This window comes from Cygnus atratus, chromosome Z, assembly GCF_013377495.2.
Source record: "Cygnus atratus isolate AKBS03 ecotype Queensland, Australia chromosome Z, CAtr_DNAZoo_HiC_assembly, whole genome shotgun sequence".
NCBI classification, from domain to species: domain Eukaryota; kingdom Metazoa; phylum Chordata; class Aves; order Anseriformes; family Anatidae; genus Cygnus; species Cygnus atratus.
The window spans coordinates 1,551,452-1,578,647 of record NC_066396.1 but is presented as its reverse complement, the minus strand read 5'-3'; the positions used below and the strand labels follow the sequence as shown (position 1 = coordinate 1,578,647).

The 27,196-nt window shown below is 41.7% G+C and overlaps 1 protein-coding gene across 1 annotated transcript in view; it reads left to right on the top strand.

The window, feature by feature from the left end:
• DCC (DCC netrin 1 receptor) overlaps positions 1-27,196 on the top strand; it is a 280,795-nt gene that overhangs the window by 195,247 nt on the left and 58,352 nt on the right. Inside the window, exons 13-16 of the mRNA XM_050716343.1 lie at positions 3,892-4,033; positions 6,329-6,439; positions 11,343-11,537; positions 25,521-25,616. Of these exons, the coding sequence (XP_050572300.1) occupies positions 3,892-4,033; positions 6,329-6,439; positions 11,343-11,537; positions 25,521-25,616 (544 nt within the window). The remainder of the gene's footprint in view (positions 1-3,891; positions 4,034-6,328; positions 6,440-11,342; positions 11,538-25,520; positions 25,617-27,196) is intronic.

Sequence of the window (27,196 nt, the reverse complement as noted above, 5' to 3'; positions counted from 1 at the left end):
TCCCAGCTCGTGCACGGGTCATACTTAGACTGAAAAATGGGCTATTTGTTGCTGGCCGTACGTGGAGACTAATAACCCATTCTGTTGTTGCATGAAATCATCGAGTTACTCCTTCTTGATTTTTTTCCAGCTTTTTACGATGAGGTGTATTCTGGATGCTTAATCTGCATACATTCACAACAGTCCCTCTTACTCTAAACGAGCACTTACGTCCAGAGGTTTATTGACTAAAATAGACAAATGGTCTTTGCACATCCAGAAACGTTGATTTGATAAGATTAATGAGATTCCTGATGCTCCACATTTCTGAGCAATGTAGAGATAATACTTCAGCTTTTTCTTATTCCGGTTTGGTTTCTAAGTAGATAATCGTGAAAACGTGGAAATGAAAATACCCTGGGTTTTTGGGAGCTGCAGGAAAGATTTTAAAGGTTCAGCTCGGGTCTGGCTAGATCCGTTGCGCCGATATCTATTCTCTCTGAAAAGGTTTATCAGGTACAGTTGATCGGGGAGGGCTCAACTGAAAGCTGTGTGGTCTGCAGCCTCCAAAGGACCATCTGCAGAGGGATCCCGATGGAATAGGAAGGAAATATTTCCTTTCTGTGAGTCGCCTCTTGGCTAAAGTGGGAAGGATTAGAGCACTAGCCATTCCTGCTCTTTCCTAAGCAGAAGAAAGAACAAGGAGCCCGGCAGCACGTTAGTCATCGATTTCCCCGGATCAAAGGGGCACATGTTAAGCACTATTGATAAAAACCATCGCCGTGGTGTCCATGGAGACCAGGTTGAGGTGAAGTGAACTGTTGCTGTTGCAGTGACAGCTTTGGGTGGATCTGGAAAGAACTCGCTTTTTTCCTCTGATCAGAAGGGAGATCTTATTTATTCTGCCTTGGGCGCACGATCAAACCCATTGCTTCTGCGAGGGCTGCCATGGAGGGAGAGGAGGCAATCGCTGCTGACTTTGGGGCAGAAAGAAGGATATTTGGGGGCTCAAAAAACTGCTCAGCACTCACAGGTATTGTGGCTCCAAGTGCTTGCATGCTTGGGCCGAAACTCTTGTTTTTCCTATTTTTAACCAAATTGCAGTGCCAAGTTCAGGCTAGCAGTAAGACTCGATATTTAAATAATGAAATTAATTATTTGTGGAGGCAACCTGACAAAAAATTGCTCCGAGTTATCTGTCACTGCAGCTTGAAAATCAAAGCAGGGGGCGTTTTTGAAAGCTACCCAGCTTTGTGCACGCTTCTTGCTCTGCTCCCCTTCTGGAAAATGACGTCTCAGCATCCAGAGCCCAGTGTCCCACCAGGTCTGACCCTTCCCAGGACACACCGCTTGCTTAAACCTCCTTTCTCCTCTTGGTTCATTCTTCTGGGGCTTTAGATTCAGTGCTCAAGTGTTGTTACATTTGCAAGTAACTCTATTTCCAAAAGAGCCCTTCCTCTGAACGAGCATAACCAACAGGATTGCTGCCTCTCCTGGAGGGCAACAAATCGTCTTCGGGCCTCCTAGCTGTCCTAGCTCACATGCAGTTCAGAAATTAGCAATGTTTGAAATAAATTGACAACACGGAGGCTGTGGTTTGTCACAGCAAAGATCCAGAAATCCTCACCCAAAATTCCAGCTCATCGGGAGGTCGCCCAAACTAAAGGATTTCTTTCAAACTCACCTGTTTTTTATCACATGATTCAGTTCTAAATTTTTTATAAGCAGTACGCTTGGGTAAAAGTTGGTGTTGCTGCATTTTCCAAGCTGAGACCAATGTGATTCGTCCCTTCGAGTAGGATTTTTCAATCTACAAATCATTCCTGCAACCTGCATGAGCTGTGCAGAAGGTCCCTGAAGGCATTTCTGCCCCTCCACTTCTTGATTCTTCTCCACATATACTTTTTATCATCTCCAACTTTTCAGGATACTCCAGGTCCAAGGGTAAATAACTCTATGGGGGTTCTGCTTTCATTCTTCCATGAGGCGGTACGTTGCCCTCCTTTCTGATTGTTCATCCTGGTTTTAGGTTGTTGCTGTAGGATGGGGACCGAGAAGAGCTTTTCGTGTTGCTCTTAGAAGGGTCAGCAGTCTGGAATTTCTCCTCCTCCTCTGAGAAAATACCCAGATGCTCTGCTTGCTGGGAAATGGGGCAAAATGTCTTCTCCTTGGAGCTGTACACAGATGCTGAGGTCCCGATGGGCACGATGAGAAAGTGGCTCAGTGTCGTGCAGAAATGGGAAGACCTGGGAGCGCACCGGTAGCACACAACGAGTTACCCAAAGACGTCCTCGGAGCTGTCAGCAAAAATGTTTTAAAGACGCTCTCAGAGTGTTTGCATTCCCCCATAAATGTTTTATATGTGGGCAATTTCAATATGCAAAGCGACCAAATCTGTTTTAAAAACAATCACTCTCACAATTGAAAAATGGAGTTTGTTCTGCCCTAATGTAAGGACCCCAGCATTAATTCACTCCGCGCTGAAAACCCAAGGTATTGATTTTGAAATGTATAATTGATTGTAACCATAAATCAGGGGGCAATATATGTGCAACATTGATTTTTTTCTATTGCAATAATTAATTTGATATACGCTATAACATATTTATGCAGGGCCTAAGCAACTCAATAATGGTAATAAATCGTATTTGGTCAAAAACTATCCACTGTGATGTGGTCAGCTTTTCTCTTTGTCTAAAAACCCGTAATGCAGTGCTGTAAGAGCCAGTGCAGAGATAATTCTGTGGCCTTGCTCCATGAGAAACCCTTCACACCGTGAAGACCTTATATCCTGTTGGGTGAAACCCTCGAAGGACCGGAGACTTGCAAGGAACTGCTGGTGCCCGGATTGTTTTAGGAGAACAAAGGTTGATGTACAGTATCAGCTCTCTTATCAGTCCAGCCCAGTAAATTGAGTGCTTCTCCTGGGCAAACTGATAGAAGCTCTAATAAAGAAGAGAACGAATAGACACACGGATGGATGTGATATGACGGAGGGGAATCAATACGGCTTTTGTGGAGGGAAGTCCTGCTTCGCTTCCCTATTAAAGTCCTTGAAGGAATCACGGAGCACGTGGGCAGGGAGATCCGGTTGATACCATTCTCTTGGATTTCCTAAAGGCTTTCGATAAGGTCCCTCAGAAAAGGCTCCTGAAGAAATGAAGTCGTTAAAGTAGAAGGAGAAAGATCCCTTTGCGATAAGCAACTGATGTGGTAGAGGGTGAAGGAAAGAGAGACGTTGACATTCCTGAGCTGGGGAGTGATGCATGCCAGGGTCTGGTGCACGGCATGGTGAGGAATGATCCCCATACAATCTAGACAAGCAAAGTTAGAACAAAATTAGTGATTAATTGCCTTGCTGCAAGCTCTGGTCCAGCTAAAATTCTCTTACAAGTTGGGATCGGCAATAAGTTTCTGCCCAGGAGGTTAGACTGGCTTTACACGGATGTGACGAGGGGGCAGTGACCTCTCTGTGACCATCGGTGGAATTAAAATGGCACAAAACTCTTAGAAATGCTCAGGGTGATAGATGTGTGCTATGGGCAAAAAGGTGAGACTTGGGCACTTTGGGCTGGAAAGTGAAACGAGTCACAGTGCCTGCTCAACCTTTATAGTACCACGGGTATTCTAGTGGCCTGTTGAAATGAAAAATTCCCAAAAAAGGAGAGAATTTAGCATATAAATCCATTGTCTGTATAACCATCCACTGCCAGCGAGTGCATAGTTTTCTTCATGCCCTCACTTGAATCTTTTCAGATTTTTGTCTTCTCGATATAAAAAGTTGAATGAAAGTTGGTTTAAAAAAAAAAGCCATTTTCTTTTATTTTTCCTTACTTCATTCATTTTATCCGCTTTACTTTTGTCATTTCCTAAAAAAAAAAAAAATCAGCAGTAATATCTCTTCTTTTACAGAGTATCAAAGTTAGCTGGTTGCCTCCACCACCAGGCACTCAAAATGGATTTATTACGGGCTATAAAATCCGACACAGAAAGACTACCCGCAGGGGTGAGATTGAAACACTGGAGCCAAACAACCTCTGGTACTTGTTCACAGGTCAGTGTTCACATGGTACAACCTTGCAAGGTTTTGATGAATTAAATGCTTTGGGAATAAAATATACTTTCACTTCAAGGGAACATTGATTTCTTTGCTGGCAGGTAGCATTTATTGTGTTGTACAAAGACAGTCTTTATATTATGTTTTTTTTTTACCCAATTTTTTCCTTATTGTTTTTTTTTTCATATATTTGTCTCCTGGATTTTTTCATTATCATTAGTGAATTTGAGGCCAAATTCCTCATGTCCAATAGCTTCAGCCTCAGATAGTTTTTTAGACCACTCAGTAAACATCTCCTATTTTCGTACGGGTGCAAAAATACCGATTTCCTCGGTTTCTATTTGAAGATTTTAGATGGCAAATACCTCCTCACAGAATAAAAAGGGCAACAGTGGATCATAACAAAACTGTAATTGCAATGAATGAAAGTAGCCAGGTGAGTATTGTAGGGGTAACAGTGAATTCTAGGAGCTGAAAATGAATTTTGCTCGTATTCTTGCACTATGCCCAGACGTAACTGAGAAAGCAGCAAAGCAGCAAGGGAGAAAATTAAACTTTGTCAAAGTCCATGGCATCTTCATAACCGTGCCTTCACCTCAAATGGCCTGCTGTATGTTTACTTTCCCATATAAAGTGCAATCGGTGAGAATCAGAATTATTTCTGAATTGCATACTTAAGAGTAAAAATGTTCATTTACCATTTTGGAAAGGAAAAGCAGAATTTCATTTCAAAATCAAATAAAAGCACAAGTAGAACTTCTTATTTATTTATTTGTTTTTAATGAGGAAGGCATTAAATATTGAACCCTCAACTTGGTTGTCTTACCTCGGCTGCTGGCCCCAGTTCCTGTGGGATGATTTGTGGAGGATGGTATCTAACAGCTGAAAGAGAAACTCGTAGTTTCTGGGCAGAGATTGTATACTGAGGCCTTTAGCCAAGCTGGAAAGGATCTAATTCCTGGCTAATAAAGTAGAAATAAAGTCCAAGTCCCAGAGCAAAGGCACAGACCTCTGACGTTCCCCATCCCCAGGGCTGGCAAGGTGCAAAGGCAGCGGGAGGTTACGGCCGTCGTCTGCTGGGCTGGGAGCACAGCAGATTAATCTCCGTTGTGGTAGATCCCCACACCTCGAGCTCTTTCACATGAATTATTTTGAGTCTGGAGAGCTGCAGAGTCCCAGTGGGACCGCAGCCCTCAACCCTCCCACCTACCCCGTCCACCGCTCACCTCTATGCAGTGGAAAGCAAAGTGCTTTGTTTCCCAAAACTTGGCAATTCGGGCTTGTGAAGGCAATTAAGAAATACATCCCGGCCTCATTATTACCTTCTGCATGCGTATATTGTGATTGCTAGAGCCGCGTGCCTGTTCTAAATGGACCTTTTAAATATTAACACGGCGACGCTTTAGATCTTCGCTGCCATCCTGCTTGGTAGGCAGGTGCTTTGCGGGATAATAAGAACATCTGCAATAGCACAGGAGTTTAGAGTCACAATGCAGGCTCTCGAATAGCTGCTAGCAATTTGAGAGTCACGTCAGCTAAACGTTAAACTCCTCTTTTTAATTACGAGCGTTCTTCTCTGGAGAACGTCTGCAATTAAATGGAACGGTATTTTTTTGTCCTGTGCTTTTTTGTGGTCAGTATAGGCAAGGCAAAAAGGTAAACGTATATCCCCACCGTAGGGCCTTGGAGGTCCTGTGGCACATCGAGTCGTGCTGCAGTGATTGTTTTCTGATGGCTTTAGCCACAAAGGAAAACATCTGTTTGGGAATTCCTGCTTATTTCATAATATTGGAAAGATTTCATGTTTTTTTTTTTCCCGGACTGCATGCTCTGAAGTTAATCGGGAGCACCGGCAAGCAAAGCGCTGTTCAGTTGCTAACCTAGTTCCTAGCCTGCATATTTTATGCCTAAGGAGAGAGTTATCTGGAGTTTCCTGCATTTGAAAAGCAAGGAGAGCTGTTTTTGTGAAATGTGCAATTAGTGGCTTAGCTATGTAAAACAATTCTTCAGTTTCCCACTAATTGGACTTCGTTCATTTTATATCCATGAGCTCAATGGATGGGAATTAGAGCCCAGCCTAGTCACGGGCCAGTGCAGCTCTCATTCATTTTCTGAAACCTCTCCTTTTGGTCAAAATCCCTTGTTCCCCCCCAGTGCCTTGCAGCACCATCCCCAACCGGGCTGGGAGACAAAAGGGCGGTCGCCGGGGGCTGCGCTGGGTAAAGTCACAAATTGTTTGGTTTTCCTCTTCTTTCTGTACGATTTCACTTGTTTTGTTTGTTTGTTTGCCAGGACTGGAGAAAGGAAGCCAGTACAGTTTCCAGGTGGCTGCCATGACAGTGAACGGGACCGGGCCGCCCTCGGGCTGGTACACGGCAGAAACGCCCGAGAATGATCTCGATGGTAAATGCATCTCTCTTAAAAGCTGTTGTCTCCAAAAGCTTTCCAGCTGAGGGGTTTCACTGCCCTTGTCTTCTAGCACAAGGTTGCGGTGACATTCCAGGGTCTCACCTGGAAACATCCACAGATAAATGTTTTCTTCTGCTCTTGGATCTCTCATGTCTTGTGCTGTGTTTCTCTGTTACCACCACGACCAAGGAGTCAGCAGCCTTCGGGATCGTAATTCTGTGCCAGAATGTAGCTCCCGAGCATCGTGGCTGTTTGCAGTAACGCTGTGAAATGGATCTGGAACTTCATAAACGATAAACGTAATCAATCAAAGGAACAATGAAAACGATGCCAGCAATCCTAATAATTCTCCAAGCAAATATTGAGATATGTCGAATACTCTTTCTTAGCCTTTATCTGCAGATTTTAGAAACGCAGGTTGGCAGTGAAGCTGAATAATTAGTGAAAGATGATGAGATGCAGATACCTGAAAACTGTGGGCTTTGTAAATCAGCGCAGATGCTGACACAAAAGGAAAGGAAAACACAGAAATGAAAGGGGTATATAAAGATGGCTGGGATATTTGAAGAAGTGGAGGAATAAAAGGAGAGTAATGAAAAAGTCTTACCTGAAAAATTAAGCAAAGTGCAAAATAAAATGGAACAAAGAAGCTGACAGATGGAAATCATGGCAAAACTACAATCCATAAGAAGCAGAGATGCAGCAGAAAGGAGATGAAGAGAAAATGAAACTGGTGAAAATTGCTATGATTTTTAAAACAAAATGAATCGCCTAAAAAGGATCAAAGGCAAACAGGATGAAAGAATAAATAAATAATTAGTTTAAATGCACCGTTGCGCTTGATACTGGCTTTCTTTTGACTGGATGGATTTCCTTACAATCTCAAAACCAACCAGCTTGAAGGATTTCTGCTTCGTGGCCTTTCCCCGTGTCCAAATGCAATTTGACAGCAGACCAGGAGCGGCTGCAGCGCAAAACAGGAGTGCCCGTACAGGTGGTTTCTCATCAGCTTTTTGGAGGATACCTCTAGGCGGGTTGTAACTGTGCCAGCGGATCGCAACCTGCCGTGGTGCATGATGATATCTTTCTAATCATGATTCGGCTGGAGAAATGATGTTGTTAAAGTGCAAACAGCTGACTCGGCGCTGGATCGAGCGACAGATAAATTCTGAGCACACCGCAGGATGCAGAAAAAGGAATAACACGTTTGAGCGCATTCCTTTCAATTTGGGTTTCATATAGATCACGTTCCTCTGGTGGTTTTGTGCCCAAATATGCAGAAGCATGCAGGCACACGTGAATAAATTAAAGCAAAGCCATTCTGTTTGTGTGTTGTATTTACATGCATTTGCATTCGCAGCAGCGATGAATTACCGTCAGGAAGCTGCAGCAGCCTAATGCTGGGAATGCAGCCTGCTAAACCCTGGGGATAAACCTGCTTTTTGCAGTAGTTACGCAGAGTCCTGCAAGTGGCAGCTAAGAGGGGAAGTGCTGGAGCCCAGCTTGCTATCTGCAAGTCCCTCCCAGCTGCTATGGCTCCTGCAGCTTCTCCTGCTTTCACTGGAAGCCTGCTTGGCGTCAGCAGCATGAAGATGAGCAGTATTCTGGAGAACGGCGCCAACTCCCGATGGATATTCGTTTTAATTAGTGTGTTTTGTTCAAGTGATTAGAAATCCAAACATAGCTGCTTCTTCAAGGTTCCCTAGAAAGCTCGCGTGCCTTTACTGACAGCTGGGAAGGTTTTAAATATTTATTTTCAGCCTCACATTTCGTGCTTTAAAAAGAAAAGGAAAAAAAAAATAGAAATTGAAAGCAATGCTTTCCCCAAAGGGTCTGGTTTAAATAGCTGGAGCAAGGATGCAAGAGAATCTCTGATCAACTTTGTGAAGGTATCCTCCAGGAAAATGGGTTTATGATGCTTGGTTTCTGATTACTGCACCGAACAGATGGAAGCTGTTACACGTATTAGATAGCGATATAGTTTAGCTTCAGCTCTAAATTAGTGCTTTAAGAGCATGACAAGCCAGACTGCTATCACGCTGCAATTTATACTGAAAAGTGATTGGGGAAATATCCGAACAAAATGGGACGAGTGAAAACTACCCTGACTTGGTAAAATATACATCCATGAAAGTCTGAAAAGATTGCTAAAGTGACCCAGATGTAAAGCATTTTTCAAACTTGACAGCGAAATTAGGGACCTTTAAGTACATTAAGTGAAGAATTCCCTGGATGGGAGGCGTGGGTGCTCGAGCCATCGCGTAGAAACGCAGCGAAGGATTCAGAGGCACGCGTGAGAAGACGCGGCGTCCCAGGAGGAGATGTCACATCAGGCAGCGACACGGCACTTCGGCTCCCGTTTCCCGAGAACCTAATTGCGTGTAAGGGAAGAGACTGAAGGAAAAAAAAAAAAAAGAAAATCTGATTTCGTAGGCAGAGCTGACGAGGAATCCTCCCGTCGGATGCTGGGTTGTGGGCTGGCTGACGTCTGAGCACAGTGCTTGCTTCCACGAGCCCAGAGGTTTCCTCACGTGAGAGGTGATAAATTCCTGGTGCCGTTGATAAATTTCTTTTGGGAAATTTAGCTCATTTGGGATTTAGGATGAAGAGCTGATTCGGCCCTTCAAGGAGGAGAATGGGACCACAAGAACACTTCTCAGAAGTATTTCTTGAAGCCCAGAAGAACCAGAAGGAAATGTATTGACCTAGAACTGCAAGGAAATGTCCTGAAAAAGAAAGCAGGAATATGAAATGTGTGTTTCTCTAGGAGTTTTAGTCCTGGGTATCCGAGTGCTGGTACACTGAATCAGCAAAGGCTGGGTGGTCCAGTTCCTGACAAAATGATGGATTAAGGTGCTTCCTGCATGTCATGTCCAGCATAAAGCCTGACTGTGGCAAATACGTTTCTCTGTAAAGAGAAGCAAAAAATATGTAGTTTGAGGGGGAAAAAAAGTTAATTCTGAATCAACTTGGGGATGTTCTAAAATTTGGAACCGGTTCAGAATAAGAAAAACGCCTCTTTTCCAGAAAAAGTTTAAAATAAATTTAATTAAAGTGTAATTAAAACTGATTTATGCAGAAAAATTAAGCAAAAGAATGCATTTTCCAAAAGTAGCTCTGTGTTTATGAAGCTTTAGTATTTGAAAAATAGTTCCAAAATGTTCACTCCAGCTTCGTTTCAGAGGCTTACTTCCCAAGAAGGGTATGAGAAGTTAAGTTGTCTTTTGCTTTTTGAAACCAGAAGTCGTGATTTTGCTCTGAAATGCACGAATCGCGTATTCGAATTGCTTGAAACAAATAACATGGAATGTATGAATGATGTAATTTTAACCCAATGGTTAGGTGGTGGTGTCTGTACCGCGGTTAAAATCTCTGCAATGTGTCAGATGTAAAAAATATCATTTGTAGGTCCTTTGAATAATTTGATGTCCTTCGTTGCCTGGGAATTGCCGCTTTTAGGATGCTCAAGGAATTGCAGTATTGCTACTGTATCTTAACTTTCCATTTCAAGGCCTTAAATTACTATTTTTATCCTCGGGGCTCGCTTCTGTCGCTTGTTTTGCAACCTGCTCTGTTCAGTAACTTTTGGTTCTGCACTGAAACAAAGTTTGAGAACGGATTGAGGGGTAAATGGCATCTCTACCCGACTCACGGTGACACTCTGGGCACAGTCTGTTTCTTCTTTTTGTGAGTAGCTACGTTGCAGTGACCCTTTCGTCAACGTTTAACCGAGATCCATGCTTTGCAATTTTAAGAAGTTGAATGCAAAGGCCTTCTAAAGTGGCTGGGTGTTTCAGACTGGTAACGTACTAAGCAGACTTCCTGAAGGTGCAACAGGTTTTCAGACTCCTCTAATGCCTTCATCAGCATTCATCTGAAGGCACATAAAGCACCAAGGACGCGTATATGGCACTGGTTATTGAAAAGTGTTAATTCTTCCTTTTTATTGCCTTTTCCAAGGTTTACAGTGGGAATGCTTCACAACCGGGGAGTGTCTTTTGTTGGAGTTTACATCATTTTGCCTTATTGCTGTTGCCTCACCCCGGCCTTGTTGCCTACGAGCTTTTAGCTATTATATTGCAAGCCTTTTTATTGGGGAAAAAATAGTAACTTGTCTCTTTCTGCTCTCAAAAAGACAAGCTACTGTGCGGCTCCTCTGAGGAGACTTGTGATATGGTAGCTGTGAGTAAACTCAAACAAAAGGCATTTACCTAACCTTTAAAGTAAAATTGGGCTCAGAGAAGGCAAAGGCTGCCAAATAGGCTCCAAGTGATTAATTGCTACTTAAAGTAATGAATTTTACCCGAGAATACCTGCAAATAAAACATCTCAGTCTATTATTTCATGTCGGAAATGTTGATGTGTTGTTTAAAGCGGCTTCAAAGTAAGAGAGGCATGTCCAAGAGTTCAGATTCACTGCTTGTTTTCATGGCAAAGAGACAGATTATTGCCAGAATGTACTAGCACGTCACTAACAAAGTCAACCGTTTTGTTAAATATTATAGCTGACGAGTGAGCGCAGGAGAACTCGTGCAATGAGCTGTCAGGATCCTGCAAATAGACCAGGGAAGATAAAAGTTATCCTATAGGAAATTCTTGTGCAGGTCATCTTTCGTTATCCTGCGTAGTTTCAAATCTCTCTTGTACATTTATGCTAAAGGTGGAAAGCATTAGGAGATGCTCTTAAAAATGGGCTCTTGGAAGGGAGGGATGTAGCTCAGAAATGAAATTGCATGTAAGCTCTGCATGTAACCGGGGCATCTGGTCGTTTTGTGTGTGTGTGTCATTTTAATTTAAATTAAAATTTTAATTAATATTTTAACATTTTAAACTCAAACCTCGTGAATAGTAAAATTTAATTAGAATATTAATTCGTTTCTTTTTGTTTGAATCCCAGAATCTCAGGTTCCTGACCAGCCAAGCTCTCTCCATGTCAGACCCTTGACCACGAGCATCGTCATGAGCTGGACTCCGCCGCTCAACCCGAACATTGTCGTCCGCGGGTACATCATCGGCTACGGCGTGGGCAGCCCATACGCGGAGACCGTGCGGGTGGACAATAAACAGCGTTACTATTCCATTGAAAATTTGGGTAAGTAGTCGTTTTCGTTCGTAGTAGCAGAAGAAGAGCTCCCTCTGAGATTATGCTAGTTGGTGAGTTTATTTTCAGGCTGCCACTGGTGCTTCCTCCGTATGTTGTTTTCTTAGGCTGCTCATGCTTTGCAGTTCAGAATTGGTTTCACCTTTAAAACGCTGGACACTCTCAAACATATCAAATTTCTTTGATCAAATGCTAACTTTATTCAGTAGGTCATGTCTTGTGCTCCTAATACTGACTCCCACTCGTGCAGAGAGCTGGATCTAAAGATGGTTTTCCCCAGGCTGGTCCCCCATGTTTGAATTGAATGGCAATCAGAAAACTCCTATTTTGTGTCTGTCAAAACGGTGTCAGGAGAGGTGCTTGTTCATTATTCATGGCACAGCCTCCGTGACAGTTCATCTGAATTCTGAGCGTGATGCACAGGGACCTGGATCCTTCCACTGGTGATGGACCGTTCTCCTAGCACTGGGAAAACAGTTCGAAGTTTAAAGGAAGGCTGAAAGTTTAATCGTTTTCTTGTCATTACTTCTTTAGCATTTTTATTTCAGGTAGAAGTGGTAAGTTTTCTGCTCCGTAATCTGGGGATGATCAGGTATTACTGGAAGATTAATTAACTCGGTGAATTAGGGGGGCACAGCTATACTTTTTATCTTAATTCTATAAGGACAAAACTCTTTGATATCTGGGGTCACTTCTCTTTGCTATTTGTACTTCATAGCATCATGAAGCTGCATCATCCAATGCTTTTGCTGTTTCCTTGGGGAAACTTGGGAAATACACTGGAATAAAATGTTTAATTGTTACCCCATCAAACACTTCCTCTATGTTCAGTGGTGTATTTTATGGTTAATGTATTTGCAAAGAGCCATAAACTGTCCCAAATACTCATCTACAGAAAAGAAAATTATATGGAGAGAACTACCCAGACCAATGTGCTTTGGCAAAGGCTGAGGAGATGCCTACAGAGCCCAGTCTGCTGGAGCTCCTGATGGTCGGCTCTCCCTGAAAGTATCTTGATTAACAGCTGGAGAAATGCCATGGGTTTTATGAAGCTTCGGTGTTTGGTGTTCTTTATATAAATATATTTGTGAATTTGTTTGCTTCTTAGACCTCTGATAGCCGCTGCCATCAAGTGGAAGGTATGCTAAGAAGCACTTGCAGGTACAAAAGCCTTCTACTAGGCTAACAATACTTGGCGTTGTGGAAAGCTGATGGTATATTTCACCTATTAGAACTGTTTCTGTGGATTAAAAGTTTTCCAATATTCTTGGCTGTTCTGGCAGGCAGAAGTACATAGAAAGCCCAGCATATCAAGGAGGATATCTCAGTAATACACTTAGAGAAGTAGCCCTCAAAGATCTAGCAAGTGTCAAGGAACTGTGTTGAGTGTAACAAACATTTAGTTATAAATAATTTGGTTACTGAAATCAGGGTGGTTTTTTTTTGTTGCTGTTGGTTTTGCTTTGTTTTGTTTCGTTTTTGCCAAAAATCCTTCAGCAGTCTGAAGTTTTACAAAAGTTTTTCAAGTGGCAAGTAGCTTTTCACTGTACATTTTTTGGCTTGATTTAAATATTCAGCATGTGAGCAGTGGAACTTGATTGCCATTGTCCAGACAAGTCACAGGCATCTGGTCCCTAACTGGCTACAGACGCGAGCACTTTGGTCACAAATCCCGACGTGCAAATTTTAAATTCAACTTCTCTGAGCATTCATATGTACGACTTTGAAAATCAATTTCCATGAATAATTGCAGTAATTAAATTCCATCATTTAAATATCCACAGAAAATGAACCCCAGAGGGATGTGACCGAGGGCCCAGAGAAAGCTTTTAAAAAATCAGAACAGTTGCCAACACTTCCTGCATTATTCACCGGCTTTATTAGAAACCATTACAAAAAAATTACATGAAATGATGAGACGGAATTATTTTCCTAATAAAAATACTGTTTTCAATAAGGTTATGAATTAAGATGTTCTGCTGGCAGGTGGGGAGGAAAAATACTCCCTAGAGGTTTTGTTGGCTGCTCTCACCAGTTGCGACTGTGACACCTATGCAGGAGAGGTAGGCATTATCTTAAAAGCAATATGCAAAAGCAACAACAGTTAAATACCTAAATAAATGATGAACTTCGTTGTGGTTTTCTCTCCCCGCTGAAGACTTTGTCCCTTTTGATCCTCGTGGCTTTTAGTGTTTGCTTCCTCTTGGCTCTCCTTGGTCTTGTTAGACAGAGATGGGGGAGAGGATGCTCCACTTCAGCCAAATGATGTACGTAGATGAAAATTAGGGCTTTTTCATCTTCCCAAAGTTCACTGCAGTCCTTTTTATTTTTCTCCTGTATGCAATTTTGAAACACTCTGCAGACCTATGTATCATTCATGTGTTAGACTGGCAGGTACTCGCATTAAGGAGCAATCAGATTTGTCTGCCATCAGCTCCCTTTCAGAAAGCCTGGCCGACTCTCGTTCGCAGTCACCGTTTTCACACACCCATGCATAAACCAAATTCTCCAGGTCTGTGTCAGGCATTAATTTTCTTCCATAAGCTTCTCCCGTAGACCTGAGAGAAATGATGGTGAAGAACTCCCTGGTTAAAACTCGTTCAGTGCTGTCTTGAACAGGGATGCAAAATACCTCGCGCCATGATATGGGCTCGTACATGTATCCCCGCTCTTTTTCCTGGCAACAATCTTTGTGTGTGGTTTTGTTTGGTTTTCTCAGTGTTCAGCACTGCACAAAAGCACCACCTGGGTATCTTCCCAAAGATCTTACAGTTGAGAGATAGACAAGTGGGATGTACACGGGTGTTGAAAGCTGAAGTTAACAGCCCCCATGGCACTGGCTCGCTGGCCCTATTCCCCTTCCGGCATTTGCAGTGTGGTTGCCCTGGAAATTCCTGCCTTAGTGATCCCTCTTTGTCTGGCTCTTCCTGCCCTAGATTTGCGATATGGTTGCTGTAGCAATCCCTGCTTGTTCAATATATAATGCTGATATTTGTATGGGTTTTGTTCCCCCTTCCCTAACTTGTTTGTGCAGCCGCGGGCCATTGTTGGCCACCTGCTTTTATTAGTACAATTGTTAGAAAGTTCTCGAAATACAGTAATTTGTTGTAGTATGTATTGTTATGCTAAATTCTATGGTTAGTTCTAATCCAAAATTACTTCCTAGTATCATACAGCGAGGTTGGGGCAGAATCAGAAACAAAACGTAGCCCATGCTTTAAGCCAAGGACCTATCATCTTCTCTGCGGTCAGCTGGTAGCTTTCCTTGTGGCCACAGGATGTCCACGTTCACTCCTGAAACCTTTGTGATCAAAGAGGACTAATGACAAACTCTCTGGCCTGCACTCCAAGCTGAGTATTTATTTTATTCCGCTTCAGGTGAGCTACATCAGTCCACATTGCTTCTCTAGTCCATCAAGCACGAAAAGACGATGCCAGGGATAGTTCAGTCCATCCAAGAGCTCCATCTTCTCATTCTTTCTTCTCCCTGTTGACAGCTGCAGACGCCCATAACTGTAACTTGGCCATGGTGTGCGTGGTTATGCATCAGAATACGCCATCCTAGAGCTAATTAGGAAATGCCAAATATATTTGCACCTTCAATCTGCTGCTAATGATTGACTAAGAACGCCTAGTACTAGTTACACCTAGTACTTACAGCTTTTGGATGGAAGACAGATAGCAGTTTCTTTAGAAATCCTATTAGATACTTCACTGCACCTCCGTAATCCTAAATTTTAATATTAATTTGAAAGCTCTGCTTGAAAGTACAGGGCTTGGATGCAAGGGGAGACCTTCTTAAGTAGATCCCTCGTTAGGGGAGGATGGAGACCTACTTGCTTACAGGGTGGCCTGCTTCTTAATTCCTTCCCTCTTGATAATCATACTGACACGCACACTTCATATGGCTGCTTTGCATCATATTTGGGGTACTTAATTGATTACTTCCACCAGGCAAAACTTTTCTAAGAACCGGCTCAGCCTGTACCCGGGCTGTTAGAGCAGTTGTCTGAGTAGCACACTTGAGCTGCTGAATAAATCACTTGAAAAACATGAAGACAAGTACTCAGCCTTTCATAATAGCGATTGAGAACTTTATTCTGTCTGATGATCATCTTGAATACAAGTATATAGAGGTTACACTTTCTCTCTGGAATGAATTAAATAGGGTGATTTTCTCATGACTGAGTGGTCATATTGCCTGGGAGACATACTCTCTGTGGGCACAGAAGAATCCAAGAATATACAGAGACTTCAGCTTTGTCGGTGAAGGATTTGTTGTGTTTTCTTCCTGCAGCATGTGAAAGATATCTGATGTCGGTCTCATAAATTTCAGGAGCAAGCGTCCCCTGCTCTCGTTCAACCTTTTCTGTGACAGAAAAAACAGTGCCCGACTGACTTTCAAATGAATAATTCTAACGAGGAGATGCATTTCTAGAGAACCGCTTCATTCATTTATTTATTGCTTTTTTTTTATTTGTTGCTTGTGATTATAAATGGAAAGGTTATTGGCTGATTAATGGTTGCTTTAACAATATTGGAGAATTCACGGGTGCCAATTCTGATCTTTTACACGTAAGAAGTAACGATTTCTGTGCTGATCCAACTCAGAAGACGGTACACGTAGCAATGAACTGGCAGGGCTCATCTCCATGGAGCTTTGTATTAAAGCTTGCTCGTGAAATAAATGCTTAAATGAAAAGGGAAGAAGCATGCCAAGGAGATTTCCATTTTTACCGATTCTGCAAACATAAAACCCAGAGTATCTGAAACAAAACACCAGCTGTAATAATTTACATAAACCTTTTAGTAGGTCGTAAAGCTGTGTTTTTAAATAATATATTGAAAAAATAAAGCACAGTAACTTTAGAATAGCATATTCCGATAGGCTAACAACATTATTATATCATCCTAGGATATTTTGATAACTCACTGTGGAATATTTTAATAAACGACAGCGATAATGGATACAAGTAGGCTCTCCTTGGCATCCTCGCACTGGTGCTGCCATCGTCGTGATGTCCCAAGAGCAAAAATGCTTTGAAAAACCTTTGGATGGAAACAGTAGAGTTATCCTCTAGTTAGTAGCATCCTACTACTAACAGTAGGGTATCCATATGGCGTCCATAACATTAGTCCATCTGTAAAATGCCCTAAGCCTTTCCAAGAACAAGTGTATAAAATGACTTTTACAGCTATTCCAATAACTTTAAATATGATGAGAAAGGAGTACCAAATTCACAAGTTTTCCAGAAACGTGGACTTTCTACCTTAGAGCACATCCCGTCCTCCCCCTTTCTGTACGTGAGAATCATTTTATAAAGAGTTTTTAAGCACAGCTGCCTTTCTGTGACCTAAGAGAAAGCTCCATTGATCTCCCCGAGCATGCAGGAATTCATATGCACCCTCTTGAAAGAGTTTGATTGGGAAGCTGGAGCGCGCACATCTTGAAGTATTATTTTCAGGGCTCTTTTTAACTTGAACCTTTGATCCTCCCGGCCCAGCAATGAAAGCAAAGTGCAGAATGTACAGCACGTCTAGCAGAGACTTTTAAAAGTTCCTCCCTCTCCTCCCATAAAGCCCGGAGCTATGCACATTTGAAATTTTTAAGCTCCGAAGAGCAAATTTAATGGATGGGAGCAATTTCTGCTTAATTAGTAGTTTGGAGAATTGGAGCTACGGTATAAATAATACGAACTTATTAAAAACTCACGCAGAGAAGTCGTTTTATAGTGCACTTTCCTATCTCTCATAGGCGTCGTTTCCCAGCCTGTGCCGGCACACTGGCTCTCAGCAGCTCCCCGATGATGGGATGTCCCCATCTCCCCACGTCCCGTGGTGGTGGCAGCACGAAGGGACAAGGGTGGGACACGCTGATGTGCCCTTGTCCTCCAAGCTGCCCCTGCCTAGGTCACATCGGGTGCTGAGAGTAAGACTGTCACAATCCCTTCAGTCTGCCACATTCATCTAAACTACAAAAAAAACAAACCCCACCACCCAACAATTACAAATTACAAGAAATGAAAATAAAGCTCTTATTTCTAAATTTCTATTTTAACAAACATGTCGGTAGGGATACTAAGGATTCCATCAAATCCACCTTCATTTTAAGTGCAGATCAGATTAAATTTGACCGTCGTGCATAGACAAGACAACAAAAAAGCATTTGCGTTTATTGGAAAGAGAAAGAAAGAAGGTTCTTCATTTTCTTTAATCTTTGCAGATGACAGTTGCGGATTATAACAAAGACATGAAAGGGAACTAAAAAGCTTTTTAATGTAGTTTGGGGTTGTTTTCTTCCCTTCGCATTTTTTAATACAAAATGGAGTGGTGAAAATCAAACAAAAATCTGTTAAATTTTGTGCATCTCACTGTTTCTCTCATAGCTCGCATTAAAACACAACACTAACAAGGAAAGGCACTTTGAGACTCCAGGGACTGTTCATTTTCTTTCTTGCCTTTCAAAACTGACTGTCATTTAAGGAATCCTGCCATTTACCCAAATACTTCATGCATCAATTTTCTCTCGTTCCTCCCTGACTTTGTTTTGCTTGCGGAGTACAGAGAAATTACTGGCAAGCAAAAGGGTCGCTTTGAGATCCGTGCTCTATTTACATTACACACAGATCTGGCATAACTCCCCCAAATCAGAAATTGTATAGATTTTAAGAGCATCCTCAAGTTAATCCTCTGGGCACAAATGGATTGCAGCCATACAACTCCATGTAGGAATCCACTCTTCTGCTTCACTCTGGCTGACTTTCCTCAAGGTATTTTGGTTTATTTATGCCATCATTCTCCAGTTGTAATAAATAGCTAAACTGGCTTTCCTGACAAAATGTTTAGGATCCATTAACAGTAGATGGAGTGGAATATTCTATATATAATAATGCTGGTGTAAGCTGTATATTTCTACTTATGGTTGGTAAAGAACACAACGCCTAAGAACAACTCATCCCAACAAATTGGGATAGAAATGATACAAATAGCCAAGAATATTTCTTGTTTATATTCATTTATCAATAGAAAAGAAAATAAAAAACCAAAATCTTCATTACAATCTCAGTTTTCATGCACAAGGACAGATACAACACTGCACCTCGTCTTCTCGAGCGTTACTGGTATCATCAGGAGACACCAAGGAGAAGAAAACTGCCAAGTGACCCAGATTCATAGGTCCACATTTGTTTGGACTAAAGACTTCTTTTTTGCAAGGGAAACAAACCTCTCCTCCCAGTGCAACTTTCATTGTTATTTTTTTGTGTATGGGTGCCTGAAGAAATCTTGCCCACCCTCTGGTTAACCCGACTGGTGCATTAATGGCATTTCCTCTGGTGTCAGAAGGCATCTGAAGTCACGGCCATTCATTTTTTATTCATTTCTCCATATGTCTTACACTTCATTTTCTGCTACACTACTTCACTTTCCCCGAGTTTGACTGCATTTGTAACGTCAATAACAAATGTCTGGGATACGCATAGGGATTTTTTTGTTGTTTAGCATCAGCACCGACACTGAATGCACTGAGCTTGCAACGCACCGTGGGGGTTGTAAAGGTTCACATCTCCACAGGAGACAAGACCTATTTCTAAGCATGCTCAAATTACAGCCTTTGCTTTGAAAAAGCCCTGCGCGCTTGGTTATAATGCACACAGGACAGAGCTCGCAAGCGAAATCAGGAAGCGGGCATAATGTATGACTAGGTGACTTCTTAAAAACAACTGTAAATACAGATTTGTGGCGCGTCTCCTGAACTGCATTCAAATAAAAGCACTTAACAGATTCTCATTATAAATTCTCTTTGCTCCGTTAAACACTGTCCCTAGTGTTTTCAAAGTTAAATGTTTCCCGAATGAGCCCGAGCAACTGTAAATGCCCAGGCTCCCCCAAAATAGCGGGGCGCCCTGTGCTGCAGCAGCCTGGTGTGATGCTCTGGAGGTCGGTGCTCCCCAGGTCCTCGTGGCACGGTGGCGTGGTGAGCTCCCACAGCCGTACCTGGCCGTGGGGGTAGGTATATGTTGGCTGTGAGGGCTGATTTGCTGAGAATTGTTTGAAATGGAGATGTGTAGGACCCCCTCTGTCCCTCGTCCCTCATCTCTGTGAAGCAGATGGGCAGAACGTTGCTCTTCGGGGACAATTCCAGATTGACTTGAATTGATATTTAAACCACGTCTAAGTATTAACAGGTCTTTATTATTTGTGCTACGGAAGTGCCCACAAGTTCAAGATGAGATCAGGGTTTAATTGTCTAGTTAATGTAGAAACATACTGCGAGCCTCTGCTTCATCTAGCTCATAGGCAAAAGACTAAAGGAAATGGAAAATAAAAGTTAATACCGTGGGGACTGAAGGTACAAAAAATGGTGAGTGGTCCATAGTTCTCTCAAGATGTTGGTGACATACTGCAAATACAAATCCAAGTTTCCACTGTTCTCCATATTCTATATTATATACTATATATATATTATTCTATATTATATCCTCTATATTCACTTTCAGAACAAATGGGTCTTTTGTTTTGTTTTTGACATTATTTTTTAATTTCCTAAGGAGGCCTTTAACTCTCAGGCAGTCATTTTGCTAGTGCAAATGTTTCCAATTTTGATGCCTCAACCAGCAATCTGCATTGCCACTCAGATCCTAAACAGAAGCGATTGATTTTCAGGAGACCTCAGCACTCCTGATGCTTAAAACCCATGTTATTTAGCTGACATTATTTTAACATTGGATGAAACCTTTCTGCATGGAAAAAAAAAAAAAAAAACAAAGTGCCAAATTAAAAAACTTATAGTTCGTGCTTTCTATTCACAAAGAAGTTATAAGGCCCATTCTGTATCACCATGGAAAAGGCATACTTGAATTTAACAGTGAATTTGGTAAGTTTGCCTTAAATGAACAAAGTTCTTCGCTATTTTTATGGATTGCTCAGTTTACCAGAAGACGAAAATCCAGGCCAATTCTGTTGTGCTGTAAAAGGGATAATTCACTGGTGGGGCTCTTGTTTTATCGGAAGCGATACACAAGCTCTTTATTTTCCGTTTTAGCCTTTCTGATAGTAAGTCCTTTCCAAATGACCTGACACAGTCCACAAAGTAATATCGGAGGGGTGTCTCCTCATCCACCACTGAAATGTGGCTGTTGATGTCGTAGAGTGCCTAGAAGGAATAAAACAAAAGTGTTTTGCTCTAGCTGACAACATAGAAGAAAGTCATTTGGAGAAAGTCACCACTAGAGTCTATTCTAGTGGAATATTTAAATTTACTAATACCATTAAAGACTGCTAATATGATTTAAAGATTTATTTTTTTAAAAGATGGATGTAATTTCCCTAGCTTGTGCTAAAATCTGCTTCCAAGCGTTGCTTTCAAGGGGAACTGTATGTTGTCCAAGAAGTGGAATACATCTTCCTGACTGTTTCTTTTAATGGGATTTAATCTACTGGCCATTGGGTGTGTTAGAAACCCGTGGATATTTGTAAAATGAGAGTCAAGGCACCTCTCTTTTTTTGGGAGATGGTGTACAGTGCATTGCTTGAGGGTAATTTCCGCACAGAGGAGGCCAAGTATCTTTTGGGTTGAGGTTAGAGAAAAACAGCGCTACCTTTGATGGTGATGTTGGCAGCACTTTTCCCTCTTGGTTTCTTGGAATCCAGTAGCCTCGGTGTGCAGAGTTTATACTTCAATTTGACATTTGTCCTATTGACAGATTACCTTTTCCTGGCAATAAGCTAGTGTTACCAGGTCTTGGAACTGATACTGGTACTATTGATTACCAAGTGCAATGTTTTTGCAAACCCAGACAGGAGTAAATTAGGCTGATCTTCGGTTGCTTCTTGAGATAATTTGGAATGACTGCCCCTTAGAGGGTTGCTCAGCACGGGTGGCAATGACATGACATGCAGGGCGTAGGCATAATTCTCTTGAAGACCTTTTCTCTTTTAGAAGAGCAATTCCTGCAGGAGTTACTCTGCTTTCAACCTCGTCTAGACCACCTCTTTGGACCACTGCCTCACTTTTCGACAACCCTTATATATATATATATATATATATATATATATATATATTTATTTATTTTTTTTCCCCAATAACTTATAGGAATTCCTCTTGGTACAGCTCCCGCCTTGTCCCTTTACTGCAAGGTATTGTCAGACCCCATCTGTTTTGACAAGATATCTTTGTTTCCACTTTGTCTATGGGGAGACTACAGCTGTTTCTCGTGATGGATCCCTTCCTACTGTCTCAGCCATCCCAAGGGTAGCTTCCTGTAGCCTACAGTTAAAACCAGCTTAGTAATGGAAATCAAAAAATAAAATAAAAAAGCAGAAGGTGGCAGTTTTCTTCCTAAGCAAGCTCTGGCACCATAAGCATGTTATTCCACTGTATTCATGAGTTCATCCTGATGCTCAAGCGGAGTAAAAGGGACCAGATCTAAACGAACTGCTACTTCCCTTCGTGCTTCCCTTTCTGTAAGGATCAGGAAAGGCACTGACAAAGGTGTTGGGAGAAGATTATTGAACATCTAACTAACCTTTATTGTTCTTTTATTGGCTCCATTAAATTAGAAGAACTTCAGCTGTTGTTAAGTGCAAGACAGCAGTTCTAAGTGGTGTGATGGGATGAGCAACGTTTTCATGACGATCAGGAGACTCTGCCTGAGCTTCAGCTCTCCCAGGGTACTAATCTGCAGAGCACTCTGCCGGTCCCTTGTGTCAGGTAATTGTTATAATGGGGAATGAGCAGAACCGAGAATGAATTTTTATTTGAGAGGTAAAGGAGCCGATCTGGAAAAGCAGCCAAGTGCACTGCCCTCTGCGCAACACCGTAGTTCAAGGCTAGGGGTTTTCTTGGCAAAGAGTTCACGTCTGGTTATCAAACGTTTACTTTATAGTTATAGTTTAAAGAGAGAATTAAATTCCACGTGAAAACATTTGTCAAAAGACCCCGTGTAATGAATGTAGAGATGTCGCAATTTTCTGTTCTTTAAGAAAAAAATAACTGTGGTATCTTCAGCAAGTTGCTATTCGTTGATTATTTTCTTTTCAGTAGCAACATCCGTCAGAAGAAATTGATTTTGTTCGTGCTTAGTTTGGACTTCTTTTACCTTTTTTTTTTAAAGTTGAACTGCACAACACAGCTTTATTTCCAGAGCATGTTCCACACCAACATTGACATGATGGATTCTTTCCTGGTGCTCTGATTAGAGCTGAATTCTTCGCTCTGTTCCTTCAAAGGCAAGAAGAGAGTTAATGTGCTAGAAAAAAAAAAAAAAGCATATAATTCTCTCCTTCTCCTGCTCCAGAATAGCTAATACAAATGGTAGCAGCATTGTTACTTGGTTGCATTCCTCACTGCAATGAATAGGAACCAGTTGGAAAAAAAAATCAGAATTTACTCTGGAATTCTTGCAATCATCATCTCTAGAGCCCTTCTCTGTCATTGTTTCTTCAGCGCTGTAGCTGCCAGGACTGCCAGCAGCCTTTCTGTTCCATTAGCTGCTGCTCTTATTAGTAGGTTTATACTAAAAACCTTTCCTCGTTTGAACTCCCATTCCAGTCAGGGGCACTTTTCCGGAGAGCATCAGAATGACCCCGTAAGTATTACAAATATATAATGCCGTTCAAAAAGCAACTTTCTATGTGATAATACTAATGCTTTTTCGCTTTTTTTGTTGTATCGGATTAAACAACAAACTCTGATACTGTGTTCAAACCCTGTGCCACAGCAAATTGCCTTTTTTTCCTCTTATCTAAGAAGAGACTCATGCAATTATTTATTGCTCCAGTTAGCAGCAGCTCAAATTAGCCACCTGAATTTTTCATGTTTTTAACAGAAAGCTGCAGATTGCATCCTCATCCCAATCTGAGCTCATTTTTGCAGATGTAACCTTAGCCAACCTAGTTAGAAACGTATATCAAATGTCAGTCTGTTCAACTGATAACATTTGATGGACTATATATTGTGCTGTATAGGCAATTGTAATGAAGGATGTGCTATATGGTCTTTATTTTAAAATTTTCCACAAATTTATCACATTTTTCCACCCGGTTTGTCAATTTGCGTGAGTACATTTTTCATCATCAAATTAGCTATTAGTCACTCCTTTTGCTTCTTCATTATCGGGAATTCACAACGTATTTTGATTAAATGTGACAGTTACATGTTTTGGGGGTTTTGACAGTAATTTCTAGAACCAGGTTTCACGAGTAATTTTTCACATTTAAACTATCGATGTTCAAGGTGACACGCTTTTCTGACTAATGTTTCATTATTTAAAATTTAAGCCAAATGAAGTCCAGATGTCTGTGCTCTCAACATAATCAGTGGAGATGTATACCAACCCGTAGAGGCTGATTCATCTGATCTTACTTAAATTCCTGTCTTAGCAGTGTCCTTCAGAGATGCCTGCCTCTTCCATCCCTATAGGGACAGCCCTAACGTGCCTAACTTGGAGAAGGCTGCAAAAAAAATAAGATTAATTCCATTGTCTGTTGTCATATGTGCTCTTCTATATGTTCAGAGAGCTCATAGCTTCCTTCCGGTGGTATGAAAATAGAAAATGGATAGGACCGTGGTGAGGCACGTTTATTTTCAAAGGTAACCAAGTAGTTAGAAAAAAAACTATGGTGCAAAATTTGTCTTGCTATAGTAACTGTCAGCAAATACTTGGTACATCTCCAAGTCCTAAAGCTTCATCTTTTGGCATCCTTCCCTACATTTACCAAAGTATACAATAGGGAATGGTCCGTACTAACCACTTGTGTAACTCTGCCCGGTGGCTTTCAAAACTCCTAAATAGGCACAGCAGTTGGGTCAGGGACAGAAGGAAGACTGGTAGTGACCATATCTGTCTAGACTGAGCATATGAAATGTTTTCTCTTACACAGAAACAACTGAATGTGATGTTATTAAACGCTTAGCTAAATAATCACTACATGTCTCAATAAATAAATCTTCGTGTGGAACCTAGAGAGTTGCACCACTTAATTTAGAAATTAAAAGTTGTATGTTAATATGTAGTGGAGATCGTATGAAAATATATACTCCATCTCTGTGAATGCAAAATAATTTCCTCGTGACTAATGACATTGCAGGGAATACGAACTGAATTAATAACCATACAATACTTAGCGCAAGGATTTATTAATGCACCCGCCATTTGTTTGGCAATTTTTAAAGTTTAGTTCTTTCGCGATAGAAGCAAAGAAGCCATCTGAATATTAAGTAAGTATGTCACTGTTTCTGCTGGTCATTAAATTAAGTACAAAATACGTGGGCGGGAAAGACATTAGTAACAATATGCAATAAGCACTTAAAGATTATTTACTCATTTCAGGTGCGCTGTAATAATATTAATCACGCTGGGCTCATTTGGTGTTAATGCAGATGAAATATGTAATTCTGCAGCAGGGCTTTTGCAGTGTCACATTAATAAATGCCTCCTCACATAACAAACATTTCTTATTTTCCAGTAAAGGACTTCGTGAAGGCAGGTGCCGTGTTTGACAGGTGTTGGAAAGCCCAATATATTCAGGCCGATATCTTCCGTAATTGTCTTTTGCACAGCTAGAATTAATTTCTCTAGGAAAAAAAAATAAAAAGAGGGATGAAGCAATTTGCATGGAGAAAGTCAGGAAAATGGATAGTCTTGTTTTCCTTAGGAAATCATAGCGAGAAGCAACGTGGACCTGACCTGCTCATTTCACAGCGCGCCCCAAAGTTGATCCGTGCGTTAAATCCCTGCCGTCCACAGCATAGCATGGGGGGTTCCCGGTAAGATAAGAAGTGGTAAAATGGCAATTCATGAGCTGTTTCTGACCGTCATGCTCACTGCGGGTCCCATCTTTCTCTTGCACAGACGTTGGCTTAACTTTGTTGTCTTTTTTCTTCTTTTTCAGGAAAGCGCTCGTCCGTTCTTCCTGCCAGCCCTGACTTTAACAGCGTGTGTTTTCTTTTGCCTTATCTGTTTTCTCCTGCAGAGCCGAGCTCCCACTACGTGATTTCCTTGAAGGCCTTTAACAACGCTGGCGAAGGAGTGCCTCTGTACGAAAGTGCCACCACCAGGTCGATGACAGGTGAGTCGGGAAATGCTGGCTCTCGATCTGCTCCGCAGCACCAAACAGCAGCCTCACAAACGGGCGCAATAGGCAAAACGATTTGGGGCAAGGCAATGGAAAAAGAGCTCTGTGACCTCCAAGTCCCTGCTAGAATAAATCAGCTTCGTTTTCTTCTTTATTTTAATGACACGGACAGAATGAATTATTTACCCTTCCCAGAAATTGGCTCTATATATTTAATGGGATGCTCACAAGTGCTTGCTCTTTGGTACGGTTTGGCCTGGGAGAAGCATGACTCCCAAAGCTTTTGGAAATGTAGAGATAGGGGTTGCTGTGCTGAATTAAGCCCAGATGGAATTATTTTTGTTTCCTCCCTTCTTAAAGTAGTTTAAGTGAAAATGAATTAGTTAAAAAACAAAAAACCACATTCATGTCATGCACATTTGCAGAAGCAGGTAAAGGAGTTAGAAAAGATGAAGATGCTGATTTACAGGACAGGACAAGGCTCACAGAAGGAATTTCCCAGCAGTAGCTGAGCAGAGTGCTCATAGGCAGCTCTTTTCACAATTATGATGTCGGGACAACAGCAAAGTTACAGGAGCAGAACTGTTTTGTACAACGTCTGGACTGCCTCGTCAGTTTTATGCACAGGAAAAAAAAAAGGGTTAAAAGAACAGAATCAAGAAAAAAAACAACCTGTTTTTCCTCTGGATTGACACCGTCATTTGGTGACCTTTTTTTTCTCGTGGCCCACCCATGGTGTTCAGAGCTGCCTGGAAGGGGAGCTGTGTCACTGAGAGCAACCCGGTCACTGACGCTGGCGTGGGTGTGCCGCGAGGAAGAAAGAAACCAAATGGCTGCTCGGTGACTCTGCAAGGAAAAACGGCTTCCAGCATGCAGTTTTGTGAAGTATTCCCATAAGAAATCTTGGAAAGTCAGGAGGAAAAAAAAGAGAGATTCATTATACAATCAAGGGTAGCCATAAAAAATGATATTTGATGTAATAAGTGTCAGGGAACTTCTGGTTCAAAAGTATTAGTTTTGCTTCTTGTCTGGAATCTACAGAGGTCATTCTTGCTGAGCATGTGTCTGGTAAAATCTTCTTTCCAGTGAGTTTGCCTCGGGGCCCACAGAGACTTTAATTTTTAAGTTTGCTTGTTCCTTGTCTGACTCCATTTACAAACGACCCATCTGGCCTGTGGGGTTTGATTTCATGCGTGTGTATAACCTCTTGTAAATTCAACAATATCCAGGTGAAAAAAAGGTAATGCAGGCTTGGGTTATCTGATGCGATGATCGTCTTTGAGCACCTCGGTGCTTCTCTCATCACTGAGCACATCTCATACCTGAGCCTCCTGCCGGGCAGATACAACCCCTGGGAGCCTGGGCGACTTGTGGAAGAGCATCTCAAAAAGTTTTGCTTCCAGCAAAGCAGGAAAGCATGGGAGCTGGGTGCAAGCAAGAACCAAGACCCGTGTGTTTGTGTGTCCACTTAGCATGCGTGCACGTACCTTGGGGTCTGCCCGAGTTATGTAACGTGTAATATTCACAAATCAAATCTCCAAAGAGAGCGAGAAACTATTTTCTGTTGAGAGATT